At 46.8% G+C, this 26,905-nt stretch overlaps 1 protein-coding gene across 1 annotated transcript in view; it reads right to left on the bottom strand.

The window, feature by feature from the left end:
* Positions 1-26,905, bottom strand: part of LOC140210347 (uncharacterized) — a 73,450-nt gene that overhangs the window by 34,355 nt on the left and 12,190 nt on the right. Inside the window, exons 3-5 of the mRNA XM_072279222.1 lie at positions 25,421-25,577; positions 16,406-16,549; positions 6,949-7,034 (exon numbers count right to left, since the gene is read on the bottom strand). Of these exons, the coding sequence (XP_072135323.1) occupies positions 6,949-7,034; positions 16,406-16,549; positions 25,421-25,577 (387 nt within the window). The remainder of the gene's footprint in view (positions 1-6,948; positions 7,035-16,405; positions 16,550-25,420; positions 25,578-26,905) is intronic.

Here is a 26,905-nt window from a genome sequence, read left to right as displayed (position 1 = left end):
ACAGGTGGCAGACCAACTGCTGATGCCACTGGTGCTAGCCCAGGCCAGCAAACATCTTAATTTATGTGTATTCTCGTCACACTTCCCCCCTTTAAGGATTTTTACCGGGGTAAAAATTACAAACATGAGTACATTATTTGATACACACAAATATACATCTTTATCAGCTATTTGGCTAATACAGAGAATTTGAAGTTGTCAGCACCTTGACAGGCAGTCAGCCATCACATTTTCCTGTTCCTTTTATATGTGTTATTAATAATCCCTTAGACCAGGCTCCAACTTAGCAAACTTCATAGTGGCCAAAAACACTGATGAATTGCGATCAATGTAACCTCTCATTTGGTTTTGTCCCGGACCACAATAACAAGGGTCGTCCCATTCCAACCTAGTTTTCTCTCGCAAGGGCTTAGTAGGAGGGGGAGGGGTAGTGACCGCAGAGTTATTGCAAAACTTCCTACAGTACCCCACCATCTCCAAGAGCCTTCTGAGGGCCCTCTTGTCTGTCGGGGTTGGGAGGTCAGCGATAGCCCGCACTTTAGCTTGCATTGCTGCCAGCTGCCCCTGTGTCACCACAATTCCCAGGTAAGTGACCTTCGTGTGGCCGAACTCATTTTTTTCAAGGTTCACTATCAAGCTGGCTTCAGACAGCCGTATTAAATTGCCAATACACAACTCTGTGTTCGTCAGCCCTTTAGTCACTGAATTACTCATTCTATATGGCTGTTATTTACTAGGCTGACCTATTGTAACAGACACCACCCAACATCCCAGTTCTTTGCATCGCCTTGGGACAATCAAACACACGGGTGCGAGTCGTTTAATTACTTCTCCTAAAGAGTCGCTTTGTTCGGGGATTAAGGGAGAGACCTTATCAGCAGACCTGGCCAAAACAATAGCCTTCTCCCATCTGATCGATACCATACTAATATTTTCAAAATGGTTTTTTTCTCTTATCAGGGGGCCCCTAGCTTCATTGATTTCCATGCTAACACCGACTAGGTTTGTTAGCATATCAAAAGCCTGTGACCGTCTCAGTTCGCGTCGGTCATAATCAATAACATCCTTCCCCCTGGGCAGCCGGTAAACCTCTTTCATGGTTCCACCAACTGTTCCCTCCAGTACCGCAAAATGTCCACCGGGGGGTACCTCGTGGGCCAGGTTAAAAACCTCATCCCCAGAACTCTTTTGCACCACCTCCAATTCCTCATCTGCGGGCACGGTACTGGATTTCCCTTGCTTCCTTAGCACTTCCTCCTCCACACAATAGCCTACTAGTTCCCTTGTCAAGTCTGTGTCAGAGAGAGCTGTCTCTGTCGAAACCATCAGCCCCTCGTCTCACTCCCGCGTCTGCACAAATTCTTTCCTGGCTACTGCTACTTCTGCCCCAGCTCCCTCACTACCTCTTGCCTCACTATACTCCTTCTTTTCACTTTCTACCCCCTTCCCGTACAAGGTTGGCAGAAACGTTTCAGCTAAATTTACCACCGCAGCCCCATGATGAACCTGTCGGTCCATGGGCGGGGCCTCAATGCTGGCAGCCTGACCTGTCAATCTCACGACTGGGAACACGATTCCCCCGGCGACGTCATTACCGAGCAAGACTTCCACGCCTTTCATCGGTAATTCGGACCTCACCCCAATCGTGACTAGTCCAGAGACCAGGTTGCTTTGTAAGTGTATCTGGTGCAAAGGGACTGATTCTGTCCCTTGCCCAACACCTTTGACCTTGACCTCCCCAGTCCGGATCTCTGAGCTAAACTCTAATACACTCTTCAGTATTAGTGACTGACACGCTCCCGTGTCTCCCCAGATCTGCACCGGAACTGGTTTTAACCCCTCCTTCACTGACACCAATCCGGCCGAGATAAACCTCTCGCGCCCTTCCTGAGCTTTGGCAGACCTGTCCTTCCCTAGCGGTTCGCTTAACAGCTCGATACAGCCGTCAAAATCGCTGTCTTCCCTTTTCCCGTCTCCTTCTTTGGGGCAAAGCACCTGGACGCAAAGTGTCTGACTTTCCCGCAATTATAACAGACGACCCCAGGAGACTTCCTGCCAGACTGCTCCCGGTCTACCTTATCCCTCTCACTAGTCCCCGGCTTACTTTCGGACTTTTCCGGCAGACTCTCCCCACCGTCCTGACTACCCTTCTGGTAGCCTTTACTCGGGGCAAACTTCATTTTATGCGTCAACGCATACTCATCCGCTAAATTAGCAGTTGCGGCTAACGTGGCTGCCTCTTTCTCATCTAGGTAGGGTCTCATACCCTCAGGGACACAACCTTTAAACTGCTCAATCAGGATCAGCTGCAGCAGTCTGTCATAATCCCCCTCTACCCCCTTTGAGGCGCACCAACGCTCACAATATGTCTGCATCTCACAGGCAAACTCCAAATACGTGCGGTCCCACTGCTTCCTCGCATTCCGGAACCTCTGCTGGTATGCCTCCAGGACCAACTCATAAATCCTGAGGATGGCCTCTTTCACCACCTCATACCTCTGGGCATCTTCCGCGGACAAAGCTGAGTAAGCTCCTTGGGCTTTCCCTTTCAGTACACTCTGAAGCAAAACCACCCACTTATCCCTCGGCCAGTCCTTACTTATAGCCACCTTCTCGAAATGGAGAAAGCACCGATCCACGTTGGTATCGTCAAATGGGGGAACCAGCCTAACCTCCTGGGTCGCCCGGAACCCTCCACCTTGGTTCGGCACGAGCCCCTGCTTGGCCCTTATCTTTAACTTCTCCAGCTCAAATTCCCTTTTCCTCTGTTTCTCTCTCTCTTCTCGCTCCCATTGCCTCTCTTTCTCTTCTCTCTCCAACTGTCTCTCCCTCTCTTTCTCTTCTCGCTCCAACTACCGTACCCGGAACTCGTGCTCGAGTGTCAGTTTTTCGAGCTGCACCTGTACCGCATCTCCAGCAGGTTTTTCAATAGACACCACCCCCAGCTCGCCTTGGGGAAACACACCTTTAGATACATAGTGCTCTATGATAGCTCTGTGTATCTCCTCTCTCCTCATTGTCGACTTCCCCTTAGCAAGATTCAACAGTTTGGCCACAGCTACCAATTCCGATTTCCTGGCATCCTCTAATGCCTCCAAGGTCGCCGCCTTTATAAATTCCTCAATATCCATTTCTGCTGTTTGTCTTTTCTTTCTTTCGGGAATTTTAACCCAATCAATTTACTCCGTCCCAAATTTAGCGTTCAAAATCGCAGACGAGAACCTCACTTATGTTACGTACCCCGTAACTGGGTTGCCAAACCAGCAGAAATGGATCACTCAGTTGGAGTCTGGATTACTAGAACTAAGAAAGTTTTATTATAGAAACAAGCAACACAGTAATCAGAAGGATAATAAATGCAACAGTTCAGCAATGATAAACACACATGTGCACAGAATTAAGATAACAGGATCAATCAAGCTCTATCGTTGTCTGGGGTAAATGACCAATTTCAAAGTGACTCAAAGTTCAGTCCAATTTAGTTCAGTTTGCAGTAATCGTTGCCGTGGCGATGGACAATGTGGGGGGAAGGAGAGAGAGAACAAGAACGAGTGATCATTTAAAACGGCTTCCACACACAGACCTGCGATATTGCTCACAAGCAGCTTTCGGGCGAGTCCTTTGTGATGTCACCTGAGGTCACCGACTGTATCCCCTCCTCCAGATGCGGTCGATCCTCTGCAGTGAACCTGGCACCCAAGCGAGGGCGGACACACACCGGGTTCCCGCTGATCGTACCTTTCCACCTTGTGCGTCTAAGGCTGATTCCGCGATCAGCCGTCCAAGAGCTTCCCACCGACTTGTGAGAGGCGCACCGCTTCCAGGGTCTCGTTACCTCGGGGTGTCGTGTGTGTCTTGCCTTAGCGAACCTGTCCCTTTTTATCCCCCTGCTGGAGTATCGCCTGTCCATCACTTCAGACAGTTCAGGGTTCAAAGGGGGAGCTGCTCTAGACAGCTCTCTCTCCCGTCCCTTCATTACACATCTCCAAATCGCCTGTCTATCACTTTAAACAGTTCAGGGTTCAAAGGGGGAGCCGATCTTGACAATAACCAGACTGATGGCTCCTTCGTTAACATCTCCAAATGCTGCTTCATTGTGTTCCTTATTTCTCCCTCCCCTGAGGACAGGTGGCAGACCAACTGCTGATGCCACTGGTGCTAGCCCAGGCCAGCAAACATCTTAATTTATGTGTATTCTCGTCACACTGGACACGAAAGACCAGATTGGGACGATCCCAACCAGCGGGACATCCTGAGAGATAATCCAGTCCAGGTACATTCCCTGTGGCAAGGGACGTATAATTGACTCCTGCTCATTATTGTCATTATTTACTGATCATTAATAATGACTCCTGTCTGCAGATTAGAATGAGAGAGTGTTTAGCATTGTCCTTCCACTCACTTTTATCTGTTATTTCAGTCACGGTCCAGTCAGTTGATTCCTCATTTCTGTTCATTTCCTTTTCCCCGTGTTTTACCTGGCTCCTTGACTAAGGCATCTGATTCTCATCCGAACTGGAAACATAATAACTCCGGCTTACATCTACTTGGGACTGGACCGTCACCTCAGCCAGCGCGGCAAAGCACGTTCCGGGCCGCTGAGAATAGTGGACTCTAAGTTGCTTCGGTGCCTGGGGTTGCTTTGGGAATTCTGTCATCTCGTGTCCAGCTGAGTATTGCTGGCCGTTTACCGCTATTTCGAGTCAAGATACCAACAGACTGTCGTTGTTTGGTTTTGTAGTTTCGTGTCCTGCTGAGTATTGCTGGCCGTTTGCTGCTACTCCGAATCAAGATACAACTTGTCTGTCGTTGTTTGGTTTTGTTGTTCTGTGTCCAAGTCCAGGCTCTGTGTCCAAGTCCGGGCGCCGTGTCCCAGTCCGTGTCCGAGTCCAGGCTCCGTGTCCAAGCTCCATAACCAAGCTCTGGGTATGGGCTACTCCGGTTTGTTGGCCATGTAAGCATCTAATCCTCACTCTCCGGCCTTCCTCGCAACTATTAATAAACACACTTCTGTTAATGCTACCTCCGTGTCAGTGTTCTGCACTTGGGTCCGCTTCCAGTCGTCCATTGCAACAATTTCAGCTTCACTCCGTTCCTTAAGGTTGTTATAGCCATGGGGTGGTAACGGGGACGAGCTCCCACTACCTATTAAATGCTCCCAATGGCGTGTGTCTCAATATTGCCTCTGACAACCAAGTCACAGCTCCTGGCCTTCATGGTGGCTTAGCTACTAAGCCCGGATATGGAGAGCAAGCTGTTGCCCATGTAGCAAGCTCCCCATCTCCACGTAGTTGATGAACCCAAAGGAACGGCAGAGAGCAATACAGCCTGGCACCAGCAGCATCGCAGGAGTTGCCAGTCAGTGTTGAACTCAACGTGGGACTGCCGCAGATGTTTTCCCTCAGGGTTTACTCCTGAAGCCTTCCCTATGAGTGGGTGTAGTCGCAGGGCAATGGGAGGTTTGAGATCAGAGTTTTCCTTCTCCTAGATGAGGGACCAGCCATGGTTGATGAGTCCCATCTGCCTGAAGCGACTGGATTTAAGATGCCATTAACCCACCTTTGCCCCTTCTCCTGTCAGTAGAAATGATTCCGCCCAGCTTAGTGGCTAAGCCACATGTAAAGGCCAGGAGCTAGACTTGGTTGTCAGAAGTTATTGGAGGGCATGGTACAGGATTCTAGGACAAGAGGGCATGACTTCAGGATTGAAGGACGTCCATTTAGAACTGAGATGCGGAGAAATTACTTTAGTCAGAGGGTGGTAAATCTGTGGAATTTGTTGCCATGAGCGGCTGTGGGGGCCAAGTCATTGAGTTCATTTAAGGCAGAGATAGATAGGTTCTTGATTAGCCAGAGTATGGGGTGAAAGCAGGGGAGTGGGGATGACTTAAAGAATTGGATCAGCCCATGATTAAATGGCAGAGCAGACTCAATGGGCCAAATGGCCCACTTCTGCCCCTATATCTGATGGTCTTATAGCATGCCATTGGGAGCATTCCGCCAGTTATGACAACCTGAAGTAGTGGCAACAGAGTTAAGGGCTTCACTAAGCTGCTGCTGTGTGCTCCTCTTCCTTCTACAATGTGCCTGCTCGCTAAGGTTGTTGCGTGAATGAAGCCAGCGGAGAAAATTACTGGTAGATACAAAGCAGCTTCTTTATTCGACAAAGCAAGTTCAGAGAAGGCATTTTATGGAGACACTTCTGGTCGAAAGGTCTGGCCGGCCTGACGTGGGGCTCGATATTTTATGTGCCAAACGGCAAAGGGCAACTCCATACTTACAATGCATGGACAATGCTTTCTTTGAAACTATATTCGACCTTCACGCCTCCTGCTTCACAGCCACACCACACACATCCAAATGAATTTTAATCACCATTGTCAGCTGGGATTCATGGCTTTTAGGAATCCATTGTTCAGAGCTGGCCACATGTTCAGACTTGGTCACATGTTGGCATGTGGCCAAGTGGTTAAAGCGTCCCTCTAGTGATCTGAAGGTCGCTAGTTCGAGCCTTGGCCGAGGCAGCATGTTGTGTCCTTGAGCAAGGTACTTAATCACACATTGCTCTGCATTAACACCAGTGCCAAGCTGTATGGGTCCTAATGCCCTTCCCTCGGACAACATCGGTAGCGTGGAGAGGGGAGACATGCAGCATGGGCAACTGCTGGTCTTCCATACAACCTTGCCCAGGCCTGCGCCCTGGAAAGCTTCCAAGGTGTAAACTTCCAAGGGGAACCTTCCATGGTCTCACAAGACTAACGGATGCCTACATATAAAGTTCAGATCTGCACTCCAAATAAAATCCACAACACATATTCAGATATGAAGACTGGTAGCCAAATTCGATTGCTAAATGTCTATGTCCTAACCCCAAAAATCACTCCAACACTGACCTTCTATAATGTGCCTGCTCGTGGTGAAGGGTGCACCCTGCTGCATATGGTCTCACCTTTTACTGCCTTTCTTTTCATCCGGGACAACGTTCATCATACGCTTGTTGATGGCGTAATTGGTGAGGTGCATGCAGACGTCATCCTGTGAGAAGCAGAAGATAAAGATGTTGGTTTCTCAGTCAGGGACATTGCCCTCAGTTATCGCGTCACACTAACGCCATCCCAGCCAGAAGCTGCTCAAATGCTATTTTCCTCATTCCTCTCGGCTTCACTTTTCCCGCGGTGATGAAGAGCAGTCGGCAGGTGGCAAGAAGGTGAAACTGAAGGAAGCCTTGCATCTTAAAGCAGTTTTTGCAGCCCCAAAACATCGCCAAGTCAAAGGATTGCTCATCTGAAGCGCTGTGCATAAGGATGGGTGCTGTCAGTCAGAGCAAGGATGCGAGGCTGAGGCTTTATAACTCAGGCTGAACTTTGGAGTATTGTGAGCAGTTCTGAGCCCCTTATCTAAGAATTGGTGAGCTGGCATTGGAGAGGGTCTGGGGGAGGTTCACGAGAATGAAAGGGTTGTCATTTGAGGAGCATTGCTCCCTCTGGGCTTGTACTCGCTGAAGTTTAAAAGGATGATGGGGGATCTCAATGAAAACCATCAAATATTGAAAATCAACTTGGAGAGGATGTTTCCTGTAGTGGGAGGGGGGACGGCTGTCTCTAAGAGCAGATTAGAAGAACTTAGGGCAGAGGTGAGGAATTTCTTTAGCCAGAGGGTGGTGAATCTGTGGAATTTGTTGCCACGGACCGCTGTGGAGGACAAGTCATTGAGTGTATTTAAAGCAGAGGTTGATAGGTTCTTGTTTAGTCAGGGCATCAAAGGTTAACAGGAGAAGGCAGGAGTAAACAGTCGAGAGGGATAATAAATCAGCCATCCTGAGCACAATCCTCCCCACTTTCGAGACGTCTTCAAAAGGCAACATCCATCTTGAGGGACCCTTGCCACCCAGGTAAAGCCTCTTTTCATTTCTACCATCAGGGAGGAGGTATAGGAGCCTGAGACACACACTCAACAATTCAGGAACAGATTGCTCCCCTCTGCCATTAGATTTCAGAATGAACAATGAACCCATGTACAGTACCGCAATAACATTTGCCTCTTGGTCTTGATTTGCACAACTTATTTAATTTTTAAAATATATTTCTTTTTATAATTTATAACTTTCATTACTACGTACTGCAATGTACTGCTGCCGCATAACCTCAAATTTCATGGCAAATGACAATGACAGTAAACTTGATTCTGATTCCAATTCTGGTTACGAAATATGGGCTGAGTTTCTCTTTTCGGAGTAGTCCACGCCATAAGATTGTAAGTTGTAGGGGCAGGATTGGGCCATTTGACCCATCGAGTCTTGTCTGACATTTCATCATGGCTGATCTATTTTCCTCTCAGCCCCAATCTCCGTATCCATTTATGCCCTGACTAATCAAGAACCTAACAAGCTCTGCCTTAAGTATACCCGACGACTTGGCCTTCATAGCATGTAGTAACGAATTCTACAAATTAAAGAAATTCCTCCTCATCTCTGTTCTAAATCGATGTCCCTCTACTCTGAGGCTGTGTCCTCTGGTCTTGGTCTCCCCCACTATAGGAAACATCCCCTCCACATCCACTCTGTCAATGCTTTTCAACATTCGATAGGTTTTGATGAGATTTCACCTCATTCTTTTAAATTCCAGTCAGTTAAGGCCCAGAGCCATCAAATGCTCCTCATATAATAAGCCTTTCAATCCCAGAATCATTTTTGTCAACCTCCTTTCAACCCTCTCCAGTGTCACCATATCCTTTCTGGGGCCCGGAACAGCTCACAATACCCCAAGGGAGGGAGGCCTCGCCAATGCCTTCTAAAGCCTCAAGGAGGAGAAACCCTGCAGATGCTGGAAATCTGAGCAACACACACAAAATACTGGAGGAATTCAGCAGGCCAGGCAGCATCTATGGGAAAGAGCAAAAGGTTGATGTTTCAGACCAAGACCCTTCATCAGGACAGATGAGAAGTTAGAGCAAGAAGGTGGGGGGAGGGGAGGAAGGAGTACAAGGTGATGGGTGAAACTGGGAGGGGGGAGAGGGGAAGTAAAGAACTGGGAAGTCAATTGGTGAAAGAGATAAAGGGCTGGATAAGGGGGAATCTGATAGGAGAGGACAGAAGACTTTGGAGGAAAGGGAAGGGGAGGGAGCACCAGTAGGAGGTGATTGGCAGGTAAGGAGATGAGGTGACAGAGGGAAACGGGAATGGGAATGGTAAAGTTGGGGGCAATTACCAGAGGTTAGAGAAATCGACATTCATGCCATCAGGTTGGAGGCTACCCAGACGGAATACAACATGCTGCTCCTCCAACCTGAGTGTGGCCTCATCGTGGCAGTCGAGGACTAACATGTCAGAATGGGAATGGGGAGTAGACTTGAAATGGGTTTTTCCGGCAGGCAGAGTGTAGGTACTCTGCAAGGCGGTCCCCCAATCTGCGTCGGGTCTCACTGACATACAGGAGGTCACACCAAGAGCATCAGATACAGTAGATGAACCCCAACAGACTCACAGGTGAAGTGTTGCCTCCTGAATGGCAGTGAGGGATGAGGTGTAGTGTCAGGTGCAATGCTTGTTCCACCCGCTTGCCCTACACCTCCTCTCTCACTTCCATTCAGGGCCCCAAATACTCCAGAGATGCTCCTGGGCCTGCTGAGTTCTTCCAGCATTCTGTGAGTGTTCCATATAAAATATTATATCCTTGTTTTTATGTTCTATTCCTCTCAAAATGAATGCTAACACCTTCCTTATCACTGACTTAACCAACAAATTAACCGTTATGGAATCCTGCTTGAAGACTCCCAAGTCCCTTTGCACCTCCGATTTTTGAGTTTTCTCTCCAGTCATACAATTGCCTATGCTTTTAAGTTTTCTACCGAAGTGCATGACCATACACTTCCCAAAACTGTTTTCCGTCTGCCACCTCTTTGCATATTCTCCTACTCTGTCTAAATCCTTCTGCACCTCTCTGCTTCCTCAATACTACCTGCCCCCCCCACCCCCACCGATCTTCCGATCGTTCGTTAACTTAGCCTCGAAGCCATCAACTCCATCATCGAAATCCTTGATATATATTGTAAAAAGAAGTGGTTCCAACATAACATCCCAACTTCTGTACTCAATACCTTGACTTATGAAAGCCAGTGTGCCAAAAGCTCTCTCTACGACCCTACCTACTTGTGAGTTCTTTTTCAAGAAGTTACGGATCCCTCTGTTTGAACGCATTTCTCAGTCCTAATGTTCACGGCGTTAAATTCTCTGTACTACCATAAAACCATAAGTCACAGGAGCCACTTGGCTCATCGTCAGCTCCGCCATTCAATCATGGCTGATCCTTTTCCTCCCCTCCTCAACCCCACCGCCCAGCCTTCTCCCCGTAACCTTTGTTGCCACGGCCATTGAAGAACTAATCAATTTCTGCCTTAAATACACCCAATGACCTGTCCTCTACAGCTGCCTATGGTAACAAATTCCACAAATTCACCACCCTTTGACTGAAGAACTTTCTCCGCATCTCTGTTTTAAGCTGATGGCCCTCTACCTTGAGGTTCTGCCCTCTTGCCCTAGACTCCCCCACCATGGGAAACATTCTTTCCACGTCTACTCTGCCTAGGACTTTCAATATTCGAAAGGTTTCAATCAGATCCCCTCTCATCCTTCTAAATTCCAGCGAGTACAGGCCCAGATACATCAGATGTTCCTCCTATGATAACCCTTTCATTCCCAGACTCATCCTTGTGTACCTCCTCTCAACCCTCTCCAATGCCAGCACATCTTTTCTTAGATAAGAAGCCCAAAACAGTTCACAGTGCTTAAGGTGAGGCCTCAGCAGTGCCTTATAAAGCCTCAGCATCATGTCCCTGCTCTTGTATTCTAGACCTCTTGAAATGAATGCTAACATTGCATTTGCCTTCCTCACCATGACTCAACATGCAAGTTACCCTTTAGAGTGTTCTGTACAAGGACTCCCAAGTCCCATTGCATCACAAATTTTTGAATTTTTCTTCCCATTTAGAAAATAATCTGAACATTTATCTCTACTACCAAAATGCATAACTATGCATTTTCCAACACTGTATTTCATTTGCCACTTTCTTGCCCATTGGAATTTTCATGCCAGAGTCCATTGATTTTTGAAAGATCATTACAAATGCCTCAACACTCTCTACCACTACCTCTTTCAAAACCCCAGTTTGCAGTTCGTCTGGTCCAGGTGAAAAAAGTACCTTTTGGTCTTTCAGCTTTTTGAGCACCTTCAACCTTGTAATAGAAACTGCACTTACTTCTCTTCCCTCACACTCTTCAAATCTAGCACACTGCTAGTGTCTTCCACAGTGAGGACTGGTGCAAAATACTCATTTAGTTCATTTGCCACCTCTTGCCTCCCGTTATTATTTCTCTGGCCTCAGTTTCTAGCGGTCCTATATCCACTCTCATTTCTCCTTTATTTTTTATATACTTGAAAATGCTTTTTCTATCAACTTTGATATTATTTGCTAGCTTGCTTTCATATTTCATCTTTTCCCTCCTAATGATTCTTTTAGTTGCTCTCTCTCGGGTTTTAAAAGTTTTCCAACCTTCTATCTTTCCACTAATTTTTGCTCTGTTGTATACCCTCTCTTTTGCTTTTACATTAGTTTTGACTTCCCTTGTCAGCTACGGTTGTAGCATTTTGCCATTTGAGTATTTCTTTGTTTTTGGAATACATTCATCCTGCACCTTCCCCATATTTTCCCAGAAACTTGTGCCATTGCTGCTCTGCTGTCTTCCCTGCCAGCATCTCCTCCCAACTTACTTTGGCCAACTCCTCTCTCATACCTTTACTTTCCTTTCAAATTTCCTTTTCTCCACTGAAATATCGCTACATCAGACTCTACTTTCTCCCTATCTGAATCATATTGTCTTCACTGACTCCTAAGGGTTCCTTTACCTTAAGCTTCCTAATCGCCTCCAGTTCATTACATAACACCCAATCCAGTGCAGGTGATCCCCTAGCAGGCTCAATGACAAACTGCTCTAAAAAGCCATCTCTAAGGCATTCAACAAACTCACTCTCTTGAAATCCATTACCAACCTAATTTTCCCAATCGAGTTGCACGATAAAATCTCCCATGACTACCATAACGTTACCCTTTTGAAACACCTTTTTCCATTTCCTGTTGTAATCTGTGCTCCATGTTTCAGCTACTGTTGGGAGGCCTGTTTATAACTGCCATTACCCTTGCAGTTTCTTATCTGAACTCACAAGGATTCAACATCTTCTGATTCTATGCCACACCCTTCTGCTGATTTGATGCTATTCTTTACCAGCAGAGCTACACCACCCCCTCTGCCTACCTTCCTATCCCTCCGATACAATGCGTAACCTCATGTGAATACGATTTTGATATCAAGATTTAAGAGAAGTTTAGATGGGAGGGGTATGGAGAGCTATGGTCTGGGTGCAGGTGGATGGGATTTGGCAGATTAAATGGTTTGGCACCAACTAGATGGGCCAAAAAGCCTGTTTCTGTGTTGTACTTTTCTATGATTCTATCGCTTTTTCTTGAAATCAAGGCAGATTAACTCCGGGCAAAATGCAGGGCCAATAACCCTGGCTAGATATATCCTTGAGTGTTATATCACACAACTTCCCATTTTCAATCTGTCTTATGATGGAATCATCAATTTTCCTCAATATTTAGGAGGATTACCAGGATGCTGCCTGGATTGGATTATGAGGATAGAAACACAGAAAACCTACAGCACAACACAGGCCTTCGGCCCACAAAGCTGTGCCAAACATGTCCTTACCTTAGAATTACCTAGGCTTATCCATAGCCCTTTATTTTTCCAAGCTCCATGTATCCATCCAGGAGTCTCTTAAAACAGTGGTCCCCAACCACTGGGCCGTGGAAAGGTACCAGGCCGCAAAGCATGTGCTACTGGGCCGCAAGGAAATGATATGATTTGGCGATATGAAACGATATGAGTCAGCTGCACCTTTCCTCATTCCCTGTCACACACTATCGACTTGAACATGCCACCCCTCCCCCTCCCACCGTTGGCCGGTCCGCAAGAATATTGTCAATCTTAAACCAGTCCGCGGTGCAAAAAAGGTGGGGACCCCTGTCATTTCCGCCTCCACCACTACCGTTGGCAGCCCATTCCACTCACTCACCACTCTCTGAGTAAATAAATTACCCCTGACATCTCCTCTGTACCTACTTCCAAGCACATTAAAGCTATGCCCTCTCGTGCTAGCCATTTCAGCCCTGGGAAAAAGCCTCTGACTGTCCACACAATCAGTGCCACTCATCATCTTAAACACCTCTATAAGGTCACCTCTCATCCTCTGTCACCCCAAGGAGAAAAGGCCAAGTTCACCTATTCTCATAAGGCATACTCCCCAACATCATTGTAGATCTCCTCTGCACCCTTTCTATGGTTTCGACGTCCTTCCTGTAGTGAGGCGACCAGAATTGAGCACAGTACTCCAAGTGGGGTCTGACCAGGGTCCAATATAGCTGTAACATTACCTCTCGGCTCTTAAACTCAATCCCACGATTGGTGAAGGCCAATGCACCGTAGGCCTTCTTAACCACAGAGTTGAGATAGGTTAAGAAAGCTATGGCTTTTCTCCCTGGAGTGAAGGAGGATGAGAGGTGACTCGATAGAGGTGTAGAAACTGATCAGAGGCATAGACGGAGTGGATAGCCAGGGAAATGCTAAAGCAAGTAGGGATCAGAGGAAAGTATGGGGGAGGGGGAGGTCAGAGGTAATCTTTTAACACAGAGAGCAATGGGTGCGTGGAATGCACTGCCAGTGGCACTGGTAGAGGCAGATACATGAGAGGCATTTAAGAAACTCTTAGATTGCCACATGGATAGAAACATAGGAAACCTACAGCACAACACAGGCTCCTCAGCCCACAAAGTTGTGCTGAACATGTTCCTACCTTAGAAATTACTAGACTTCCCCATAGCCCTCTATTTTTCTAAGCCCCACGTACCTATCCAAAAGTCTCTTAAAAGACCCTATCCTATCCGCCTCCACCACTGTTTCTGGCAGCCCATTCCACGGACTCACCACTTTGAGTAAAAAACTTATCCCTGACATCTCCTCTGTACCTACTCCCCAGCACTTTAAACCTGTGTCCTCTTGTGGCAACCATTTCAGCACTGGGAAAAAGCCTCTGGCTATCCACACGATCATCATCTTGTACACCTCTATCAGGTCACCTCTCATCTTCCATTGCTCCAAGGAGAAAAGGACGAGTTCACTCAACCTGTTTTCATCAGGCATGCTCCTCAATCCAGGCAACATCCTTATAAATCTCCTCTGCACCCTTTCTATGGCTTCCACATCTTTCCTGTAGTGAGGCGATCAGAACTGAGCACAGTACTCCAAGTGGAGCCTGACCAGGGTCTTATATAGCTGCAACATTACCTCTCGGCTCCTAAATTCAATTCCACGATTGATGAAGGCCAATACACCGTATGCCTTCTTAACCACAGAGTCAACTTGCGCAGCTGCTTTGAGCGTCCTATGGCTTTGGACCCCAAGATCCCTCTGATCCTCCACACTGCCAAAAGTCTTACCATTAGCTATATTCTGCCATCATATCTGACCTACCAAAATGAACCACTTCACACTTACCTGGGTTGAACTCCATCTGCCACTTCTCAGCCCAGTCTTGATGTTTCGATGTACATGTAACAAACTTATCTTATAAAATCTTCAAAGTCCAAATTTCAAAGTAAATAGATTATCGAAGTACGACTATATCACCATATACTGGCCTGAGATTCATTTTCGTGCAGGCATTCACAGCACCCACTGGCGTCCCACAGGAATCAGTGTTGGAGGCGGGGAGTAACTGCTTCTTTCTGTATTGTCTATGAAGACAGAATTGTTGGTTTTGTGGCCGACTGGCGGATGATATGAAGATAGGTGGAAGGGCAGGTAGTGTTGAGGAAGCAGGGAGCCTGCAGAAGGACTTGGACAGATAAGGAGAATACGCAAAGTGGCAGACGCAGAGCAGAGTATAACAGTTACAGTGTCGGGAAGTTTATGGTCATACACTTTGGCAGAAGGAACAAAAGGGTAGACTATTTTCAAAGCAGGCAGAAAATCCAAAAATCTGAGGTGCAAGGGACGAGAGAGCCTTCATGCAGGATTCCCTAAAGGTTAATTTGCAGGTTGAGTCTGTGGTGATGATGGCAAATGCAATGTTAGCATTCATCTCGAGAGGACTAGAATATCAAAACAAGGAGTTAATGTTGAGTGGTGAGGCCTCACTTGGAATATCGTCAGCCCTTATCTAAGAAAGGATGAGCGGACATTGGAGAGGGTTCAGAGGTGGTTCACCAGAATGACTACAGGAGGAGCGCTTGATGGTTCTGGGCCTGTACGCATGAGAATTTAGAAGACTGAGAGGCGATCTCATTGAAACCTATTGAATGTTGAAGGGCGTAGGCAGATTGGATGTGAAGAGGATGTTTCCTATGGTGGGGGACTCCAGCACCAGAGGGCACAGCCTTAGAATAGAAGGACGTTCATTTAGAATGGAGATGAAGAGAATTTCTTTATCCAGAGGGTTGTGAATCTGTGGAATTAATTGTGCAGATGGAGGGCTGTGGAGGCCAGGTCATTGGGTATACTGAAGGCAGAGGTGACAGATTGTTCATTACTCAGGGTGTGAAAGGTTACCGGGAGAAGGCAGGAGATTGGGGTTGAGAGGGAAAGTGGATCAGCCATGATGAAATGGTGACAGACGCGATGAGCTGAATGGCCCATTCTGCTCCTATCTCATATGGTCTTATACAATAGAACTGATGAAAAACAACACACAGACACGGCCAAATAACCGACGTACAAAAGAAGGCAAACTGCACAAATACAGAAAGACAGACAGAAGCATTGAGGACATGAGTTGTAGAGCCATTGGAAGTTAGTCCATAGGTTGTGGAACCAGTTCAGTGTTGAACTGAGTGAAGTTTTCCACACTGGTTCAGGAGCCTAATGGTTGTAGGGTGATAACTGTTCCTGAAACTTACGGTGACAGATCTACGGCTCTTGTGCCTTCTTCCTGATGAGAAGAGAGCATGGTCTGGATGGTGGGTATCCCTGATGATAGTTGCTGCTTTCTTATGGTGGCGCTCATTGTAGACGTGCTCAATGGTGGGGAGGGCTTTTCCTGACCTTGTCTTGTAAACTTTGCGAACCAGACTCGTTAGGAGATGCTTCTGTAACCACACCAACCTCCCACTCCCCGGCCCCCCAGACAGAGTAGTCAGCTTTTGGCTGGGGTTGGGAACGTAACAGCAAGATCCCACCTGAGTCGATTACTTCCATACAACAGTGAATTAGGCAAGAATTAACCTCTTATAAAAGTAGGATCGTACTTTCAGAGAATTAACTGTATGTCTTAAAGATAAGTCAATGTGTCACTTACTAAATTCTTTTCGGTCGGTTCGGAATACTTTTTAGTGGCAAAGCAGACCAGGCCCTCATTGTAGAGGTATATCCGCAGAGGGTCACAGGAAGTAACCAAGACGTAGAGCCTGAGGTTAAACTTGAAACCATCCAAAGTGAAGGGCTGCACAAGTAGAGGAAGAGTTAACACACTGTGAGGTTCAAAGGTGTCACTTATTATCAAAGTATGTATGTAGTGTACAACTCTGAGATTCATCTTCTCCAGATAGCCACGGAACAAAGGAAAAAACATGGAGGTCGTTGAAAGAGAAACATCAAACCCATGCACCCACCCCCACCCGTAGAAAAAAGAACAGCAACACAATCATCAACCCCCCCAAATCCCCCTTCCGCTGCACAAAACACAGAACATCAACCCCCAAATCCCCCCACCCTCTGCCCACTCAAATAAAAAACAGGAAAGAATGGGGAACAACCCAGAATATAAAATCCATTGTCAAGAGAGAAAGAGACACTGTAGAGGCCGAACCTCTGGCCACCTGAGCCGTCACACAGCGACAGGCTTCCACAGGCTCCTTCCCTGGAGGCAGAGGGATCCCATCAGTGATCAGAACGCAGGCATCCGGTGCCGAACCCTCGGTCACCATCCACATTGAAATGTGTGTCTGCATTCCAGATGAAGGGTCTTGGGCTGAAACGTCGACTCTTTTTTCCTCTGCATAGGTGCTGCCTGACCTGCTAACTTCCCCCAGCATTTTGGATACGTTACTCTGGATTTTCAGCACCTGCAGAAACTCTTGTGTTTATCTGCATCTGGTTCTTTCCTTCGGACTTACCCCTACTCCAGCCCTCGACGCAGAAACCCTCAAAATTCTCTCTGATCAATCCCACTCAGACCACCAAATAGTCAACGAGACTTGGAAGAGCAAATCTGCAGAGAGATAGCAGGCAACTGCAGGAAACATAAAGTTGTGGTGGTAGGGGATTTTAATGTTCCATTTATTGATTGGGACACCCATACTGTTAGGGGTCTAGATGGTTTAGATGGTTTAAAATGTGTTCAGGAAAGTTTTCTAAATCAATATATAGCGGGACCAACTAGAGGGGATGCAATATTGGATCTCCTGTTAGACAACGAGTTAGGACAAGTGATAGAAGTCTATGTTGGGGAGCACTTTGGTTCCAGTGATCTTTACACCATTAGTTTCAATTTGATCATGGACAAGGATAGATCTGGTCCTAGGGTTGAGGTTCTGAACTGGAAGAAGGCCAAATTTGAAGAAATGAGAAGGGATCTAAAAAGCATGGATTGGGACAGGTTGTTCTCTGGTAAAGATGTGATTGGTAGGTGGGAAGCCTTCAAAGGAGAAATTTTGAGAGTGCAGAATTTGTATGCTCCTGTCAGGATTAAAGGCAAAGTGAATAGGACTAAGGAACCTTGGTTCTCAAGGGATATTGCAACTCTGATAAAGAAGAAGAGGGAGTTGTATGAAATGTATAGGAAACAGGGAGTAAATCAGGTGCTTGAGGAGTATAAGAAGTGCAAGAAAATACTTCAGAAAGTAATCAGGAGGGCTAAAAGAAGACATGAGGTTGCCTTGGCAGTCAAAGTGAAGGATAATCCAAAGAGCTTTTACAGGTATGTTAAGAGCAAAAGGATTGTAAGGGATAAAATTGGTCCTCTTGAAGATCAGAGTGGTCGGCTACGTGCGGAGCCTAAGGCAATAGGGGAGATCTTAGATAGGTTTTTTGCGTCTGTATTTACTAAGGAAACTGGCATAAAGTCTATGGAATTAAGGGAATCAAGTACTGAGATCATGGAAACTGTACAGATTGAAAGGGAGGAGGTGCTTGCTGTCTTGAGGAAAATTAAAGTGGATAAATCCCCGGAACTTGACAGGGTGTTCCCTCGGACCTGGAAGGAGACTAGTGTTGAAATTGCGGGGGCCCTGGCAGAAATATTTAAAATGTCGCTGTCTACGGGTGAGGTGCCGGAGGATTGGAGAGTGGCTCATGTTGTTCCGTTGTTTCAAAAAGGATCGAAAAGTTATCCGGGAAATTATAGGCCAGTAAGTTTAATGTCGGTAGTAGGTAAGTTATTAGAGGGAGTACTAAGAGACAGAATCTACAAGCATTTGGATAGACAGGGACTTGTTAGGGAGAGTCAACATGGCTTTGTGCGTGGTAGGTCATGTTTAACCAATCTACTGGAGTTTTTCGAGGAGGTTACCAGGAGAGTGGATGAAGGGAAGGCAGTGGATATTGTCTACATGGACTTCAGTAAGGCCTTTGACAAGATCCCGCATGGGAGGTTAGTTAGGAAAATTCAGTCGCTAGGTATACATGGAGAGGTGGTAAATTGGATTAGACATTGGCTCAGTGGAAGAAGCCAAAGAGTGGTAGTAGAGAATTGCTTCTCCGAGTGGAGGCCTGTGACTAGCGGTGTGCCACAGGGATCAGTGCTGGGTCCATTGTTATTTGTCATCTATATCAGTGATCTGGATGATAATGTGGTAAATTGGATCAGCAAATTTACTGATGATACAAAGATTGGAGGTGTAGTAGACAGTGAGGAAGGTTTACAGAGCCTGCAGAGGGACTTGGACCAGCTGGAAAAATGGGCTGAAAAATGGCAGATAGAGTTTAATACTGACAAGTGGGAGGTATTGCACGTTGGAAGGACAAACCAAGGTAGAACATACAGGGTTAATGGTAAGGCACTGAGGAGTGCCGTGGAACAGAGGGATCTGGGAATACAGATACAAAATTCCCTAAGAGTGGCATCACAGGTAGATAGGGTCATAAAGAGAGCTTTTGGTACATTGGCCATTATTAATCAAACTATTGAATATAAGAGCTGGAATGTTATGATGAGGTTGTATAAGGCATTGGTGAGGCCGAATCTGGAGTATTGTGTTCAGTTTTGGTCACCAAATTACAGGAAGGATATGAATAAGGTTGAAAGAGTGCAGAGAAGGTTTACAAGGATGTTGCCGGGACTTGAGAAACTCAGTTACAGAGAAAGGTTGAATAGGTTAGGACTTTATTCCCTGAAGTATAGAAGAATGAGGGGAGATTTGATAGAGGTATATAAAATTATGATGGGTATAGATAGAGTGAATGCAAGCAGGCTTTTTCCACTGAGGCAAGGGGAGAAAGAAACCAGAGGACATGGGTTAAGGGTGAGGGGGGAAAAGTTTAAAGGGAACATTAGGGGGAGCTTTTTCACACAGAGAGTGGTGGGAGTATGGAATGAGCTGCCAGATGAGGTGGTAAATGCGGGTTCTTTTTTAACATTTAAGAATAAATTGGACAGATACATGGATGGGAGGTGTATGGAGGGATATGGTCCGTGTGCAGGTCAGTGGGACTAGGCAGAAAATGGTTCGGCGTAGCCAAGAAGGGTCAAAAGGCCTGTTTCTGTGCTGTAGTTTTCTATGGTTTCTACGGTTTTCCAATGCGTAATCACTTTAGCATGTGAAGTTGGCTCGACAATCACAAAAGGGATTTGCTAATGGAAATTCCTGCCCAGCCTATCCCTCAAGTCCTTATTCCATTTGTGAATTATGCCCCCCACTATCCCACTCAACCCACACATCTTCAAATCCCCCGATTTCCTTCTTACCCAAGTTTCCACCATTCCCACCAGCCTATCATTCACAGTGACAGAATGCTGTGGATACCCAGTCCAAACACAAAATTACCACCAGAGCAGTAATAAAATTTCCATTATCTTGGTTGAGGAACGGGGTGGGATAGGTCTCCACCAAAGTAGATGTAAGGTCTGCAGGTCACCCTTGGGCAAGGTGTATCACCTGCTTAGCTCCTGGATCAGGGTCACGTGAAGCCGTGGAAGCAGGGGGTGGATGGTCATATGAGCAGCCGGTGCAGTTCACAAGTCCTGGTTATGCGATCACTGGTGCCAGGCAGACAATCTCCGAATAGTATTGATAATGGCTGGGGGTCACCCACCCCTACCCAGAACAGGGCGATGGCAAACCACTTCTGTGGAAAAATTGGCCAAGAACAATCATGGTCATGGAAGGACTGCAATGTTCCGACAAGAACTGTCCTTTGTTATTCAAATAACAAGCCACGGGTATCAAAGGACATTAAGGACATCCTGATCGCTAAAAGGAGGGTGTTTAGAGATGGATATAGGGAGGAGCTGAGGGCAATACAGAGGGACCTGAAAGCCAGGATCAGGGAGGCTAAAGACAGGTGTAGGAGGAAGCTTGAGTGGAAGCTCCAGCAGAACAACATGAAAGAGGTCTGGAGTGGGATGAGGACCATCACTGGGTTCCGGCAAACTAGCAGCAGAGGAGCCGAAGGCAGTGTGGACACGGCCAATGAACTTAACCTGTTCTTTAACAGATTTGACATTGTGGCCCCTGCCCATCCCCCACATGAGTCATTTGTTGTCTGCCCCCAACCAACACATATTCCACTCTCCCCTCCTAACCCTCCTCACAGCCCCCCACCCTGCTCTCATGACGATACCCCTTCCCCACACGAAACCACCACGGTGGGCTTCACAGCTGAACAGGTCCCAAAGAAGAAGCATACAAATTAGCCAGAGAAAGTGGCTCACCTGAGGCCTGGGAGAAATTCAGAGTTCAGCAGAGGAGGACAAAGGGCTTAATTAGGAAGGGGAAAAAAGATTATGAGAGAAAACTGGCAGGGAACATAAAAACGGACTGTAAAAGCTTTTATAGATATGTAAAAAGGAAAAGACTGGTAAAGACAAATGTAGGTCCCCTGCAGACAGAAACAGGTGAATTGATTATGGGGAGCAAGGACATGGCAGACCAATTGAATAATTACTTTGGTTCTGTCTTCACTAAGGGGGACATGAATAATCTTCCAGAAATAGTAGGGGACAGAGGGTCCAGTGAGATGGAGGAACTGAGCGAAATACATGTTAGTAGGGAAGTGGTGTTAGGTAAATTGAAGGGATTGAAGGCAGATAAATCCCCAGGGCCAGATGGTCTGCATCCCAGAGTGCTTAAGGAAGTAGCCCAAGAAATAGTGGATGCATTAGTGATAATTTTTCAAAACTCGTTAGATTCTGGACTAGTTCCTGAGGATTGGAGGGTGGCTAATGTAACTCCACTTTTTAAAAAAGGAGGGAGAGAGAAACCGGGGAATTATAGACCGGTTAGCCTAACGTCGGTGGTGGGGAAACTGCTGGAGTCAGTTATCAAGGATGTGATAACAGCACATTTGGAAAGCGGTGAAATGATCAGACAAAGTCAGCATGGATTTGTGAAAGGAAAATCATGTCTGACGAATCTCATAGAATTTTTTGAGGATGTAACTAGTAGAGTGGATAGGGGAGAACCTGTGGATGTGGTATATTTGGATTTTCAGAAGGCTTTTGACAAGGTCCCACACAGGAGATTAGTGTGCAAACTTAAAGCACACGGTATTGGGGGTAAGGTATTGGTGTGGGTGGAGAGTTGGTTAGCAGACAGGAAGCAAAGAGTGGGAATAAACGGGGCCTTTTCAGAATGGCAGGCGGTGACTAGTGGGGTACCGCAAGGCTCAGTGCTGGGACCCCAGTTGTTTACAATATATATTAATGACTTGGATGAGGGAATTAAATGCAGCATCTCCAAGTTTGCGGATGACACGAAGCTGGGTGGCAGTGTTAGCTGTGAGGAGGATGCTAAGAGGATGCAAGGTGACTTGGATAGGTTGGGTGAGTGGGCAAATTCATGGCAGATGCAATTTAATGTGGATAAATGTGAAGTTATCCACTTTGGTGGCAAAAATAGGAAAACAGATTATTATCTGAATGGTGGCCGATTAGGAAAAGGGGAGGTGCAACGAGACCTGGGTGTCAATATACACCAGTCATTGAAAGTGGGCATGCAGGTACAGCAGGCGGTGAAAATGGTGAATGGTATGCTGGCATTTATAGCGAGAGGATTCGAGTACAGGAGCAGGGAGGTACTACTGCAGTTGTACAAGGCCTTGGTGAGACCACACCTGGAGTATTGTGTGCAGTTTTGGTCCCCTAATCTGAGGAAAGACATCCTTGCCATAGAGGGAGTACAAAGAAGGTTCACCAGATTGATTCCTGGGATGGCAGGAATTTCATATGAAGAAAGACTGGATGAACTGGGCTTGTACTCGTTGGAATTTAGAAGATTGAGGGGGGATCTGATTGAAACGTATAAGATCCTAAAGGGATTGGACAGGCTAGATGCAGGAAGATTGTTCCCGATGTTGGGGAAGTCCAGAACGAGGGGCCACAGTTTGAGGATAGAGGGGAAGCCTTTTAGGACCGAGATTAGGAAAAACTTCTTCACACAGAGCGTGGTGAATCTGTGGAATTCTCTGCCACAGGAAGTAGTTGAGGCCAGTTCATTGGCTATATTTAAGAGGGAGTTAGATATGGCCCTTGTGGCTACGGGGGTCAGGGGGTATGGAGGGAAGGCTGGGGCGGGGTTCTGAGTTGGATGATCAGCCATGATCATAATAAATGGCGGTGCAGGCTCGAAGGGCTGAATGGCCTACTCCTGCACCTATTTTCTATGTTTCTATGTTTCTATGTAAGACTGCTGAAACATCTCAACCCAAGCAAGGCTGCAGGACCGGATGGTGTCAGTATCAGGGTGCTCAAAGCCTGTGCCCCTCAGCTATGTGGAGTACTTCGCCATGTCTTCAACCTGAGCCTGAGGCTCTGGAGGGTTCCTGTACTGTGGAAGACGTCCTGCCTCGTCCCTGTGCCGAAGACGCCGCGCCCCAGCGGCCTCAATGACTACAGACCGGTGGCATTGACCTCCCACATCATAAAGACCCTGGAGAGACTTGTTCTGGAGCTGCTCCGGCCTATGGTCAGGCCACACTTAGATCCCCTCCAGTTCGCCTACCAGCCCCGACTAGGAGTTGAGGATGCCATCGTCTACTTGCTGAACCGTGTCTACGTCCACCTGGACAAGCCAGCGAGCACTGTGAGGGTCATGCTTTTTGACTTCTCCAGTGCGTTCAACACTATTCGCCCTGCTCTGCTGAGGGAGAAGCTGACAGCGATGCAGGTGGATGCGTTCCTGGTGTCATGGATTCTTGATTACCTGACTGGCAGACCATAGAACGTGTGCTTGCAACACTGTGTGTCCGACAGAGTGATCAGCAGCACTGGGGCTCCACAGGGGACTGTATTGTCTCCCTTTCTTTTCACCATTTACACCTTGGACTTCAACTACTGCACAGAGTCTTGTCATCTTCAGAAGTTTTCTGATGACTCTGCCATTGTTGGATGCATCAGCAAGGGAGATGAGGCTGAGTACAAGGCTACGGTAGGAAACTGTGTCACATGCTGTGAGCAGAATTATCTGCAGCTTAATGTGAAAAAGACTAAGGAGCTGGTGGTAGACCTGAGGAGAGCTAAGGTACCGGTGACCCCTGTTTCCATCCAGGGGGTCAGTGTCGATATGGTGGAGGATTACAAATACCTGGGGATACGAATTGACAATAAACTGGACTGGTCAAAGAACACTGAGTCTGTCTACAAGGAGGGTCAGAGCCTTCTCTATTTCCTGAGGAGACTGAGGTCCTTTAACATCTGTCAGACGATGCTGAGGATGTTCTATGAGTCTGTGGTGGCCAGTGCGATCATGTTTGCTGTTGTGTGCTGGGGCAGCAGGCTGAGGGTAGCAGACACCAACAGAATCAACAAACTCATTCATAATGCCAGTGATGTTGTTGGGATGGAACTGGACTCTCTGACGGTGGTGTCTGAAAAGAGGATGCTGTCCAAGTTGCATGCGATCTTGGACAATGTCTCCCATCCACTACATACTGTACTGGTTGGGCACAGGAGTCCATTCAGCCAGAGACTCATTCCTCCGAGATGCAACACAGAGCGTCATAGGAAGTCATTCCTGCCTGTGGCCATCAAACTTTACAACTCCTCCCTTGGAGGGTCAGACACCCTGAGCCAATAGGCTGGTCCTGGACTTATTTACTGGCATAATTTAGATATTACTATTTAATTATTTATGGTGCAACTGTAACGAAAACCAATTTCCCCCGGGATCAATAAAGTATGACTATGACTATCGTCCACGTCATATGACGTGGAACATAACGAATAAAGCAAAGTCTATTTTAGGATCCACCTCTATGACAGCCTATACTCAGCAGGAAAGAGTGCAGTAAATCATAAACACAAGAGGTTCAGCAGATGCTGGAAATTCAGACACACACACACACAATGCTGGAGCAACTCAGCAGGTCAGGCAGCATCGAAGGAAAGGAATAAATAGGTGATGTTTTGAGCTGAGGCCCTTCACCAGGACAGGAAAGGAAGGGGGCAAGAAGCCAGAATAAGAAGGTGGGTTGGGAGGGGGAGGAGAATGTGGCAGGTGCTAGGTGAAGCCAGGTGAAGTGGGGGGGGGGAAGGTAGGTGGGGTGTGGATGATCAGAGGCCAAAAGGAGTTAGGTGCAAAATGGAAATGGCTGAAGGAGGAATATAATAAGAGAGGAGAGTGGTCTATGTTCAAAGTTCAAAGTAAATTTTATTATCAAAGTATGTGTACGTCACCATGTACAACCCTGAGATTAATTTTCAGCAAGTCTATCGAAGAGTAACTATAACAGGATCAGTGAAAGGTCAACTAGAGTGCAGAAGCCAACAAACTGTGGAAATGCAAATATAAATCAATAGCAATAAATAATGAGAAGATGAAATAACAAGATAACATCTCCCATTGGTTACGGAAGAAAGGGAAGAAGGGGCTCCAGAGGGAGGGGAGGAGAAGAGAAGGGGTGCAAGGGGAACCTGCCACAAGCTCGATTGGTGAGACCAGGTGAGGAGAAAGGTGGATGGGGATAGGGGATGAAGTAAGAAGCTGGGAGGTGATAGGTGGAAGAGGCAAGGTGCTGAAGAAGGAGGAATCTGATAGGAGGGGACAGTGGACCGTGGGAGAGAGGGAAGGAGGAGGAGAAGAGAAGGGGTAAGAGGGAAACCAGAATGCAGATAAAGAGTTAACGTTCTAGGCAGAGAGTCAAGAATGCAGTAAAGTACCTTCGGAATGTAGACCTGGCAGATCACGTCCTCCCCGCACTGCATATCTCTGATGTCCTGGGTCAAAAAGATGCCGCGCCAGTCATAGTCAGGATTTGGCTTGCAGATGAAGGTCTTGGGTTTCGCAGCTTTATAGTAGGCCGCAAAATCAAAATATCTGCAGCGAGAAGCACTCATTAGTACTGAGAGAAGAAGGTCATAATGTCTTTAAGTTCAAGGCTGAGCTCAAGTTTAATTCTCATCCGGCCGTACACATGTATGCTGCTAAATGAAACAGCACTTCTCTGGGGCCAAAGTTGCAAAGCACAAGCACACAAAGACACACATAGTACATACAGTTATGATAGGACATACAGTCATCAAAAATTATAGCACAGGCCTGAAGTTTGATGGGGTGCTTGGGATGTTGGCCTGGAGCCAGGAATAAGCATGCAGCAGTTCCTCAGCTTGCCCCGGTTCAGCAGGCGAGGGCAAATGAACTTGTCTTGTGCTGGGTCCGCCACAAGCAATTAAGCTTGTATTCCAAGGAGTGGACACTAGAGGACAGCACCGACAGGAGCAACCAGCCACCCCAGCCCAGCACGGATTCCAGCACGTCTGCTGCACCCCTGTTCTCTTCCACACTACTCAACTCCAGCGATCACTACTGTCCACTGTGGTCTACGTTTCTGTAAACCCTCCATCAACCAGATTTGCTGGTTTCACTGTTAAAAGTTCAGATTCATGGATACTTCACAGGTACGTCAAAACATACAGTGAAATGTGTCATTTGCATTGGCAAAACAAAGGATGAGCAGGGACAAATATCGACACACATTCTGGCAAAAATGGGTGAGATTTGACAGGTTAAACTCTCCTTTAAGATCATCTTTAAACAAACCGGCTTTGGGGCATAAGACGATGATAAACATCACGCCAACTCTATACGTTGATTATACAACCTTATTTTTTTACAGACCACAATTCAGATCAGATCAGGTTCATTTACTAATCGGAGGTGCACCAAAACAGATAGTGAAACATGCCACTTGTGTTAACAGACAACACAACCGAAGTGTGCTGGGGGGCAGCACGTTCCGGTGACCACGTAGCGTGCCCATGATGTTCAGCAGAGCAACACAAGCAACAAAACACGGCAAATTTGGAGTATTCTGTGCAGTTTCGGTCGCCTACAAACGTACAGGAAAGTCGTAAGTAAGGTTGAAACAATACAGAGAAAATTTACAAGGATGCTGCCGGGTCTGGGAGATAGATTGGAGGAGTTAGAAGGAACGGCTCAATAGGTCAGGAATTTATTCCTTGGAATGCGGAAGAATGAGAGGTACACAAAATTATGAGGGGTAGAGATAGGGTAAAAGCAAGCTGGCTTTTTCTACTGAGGTTAGGAGGGAGTGCAACCAAAGGTCACAGGTTAAAGGTGAAAGCTGAAAAGTTTAACGGGAACCTGAAGGGAAGCCTCTTCACCCAGAAGGTGGTGAGAGTGTG

The sequence above is a fragment of the Mobula birostris genome, chromosome 15 (genome assembly GCF_030028105.1).
Source record: "Mobula birostris isolate sMobBir1 chromosome 15, sMobBir1.hap1, whole genome shotgun sequence".
Classification (NCBI taxonomy): Eukaryota; Metazoa; Chordata; class Chondrichthyes; order Myliobatiformes; family Myliobatidae; genus Mobula; species Mobula birostris.
This window is presented reverse-complemented; position numbering and strand designations above follow the sequence as displayed.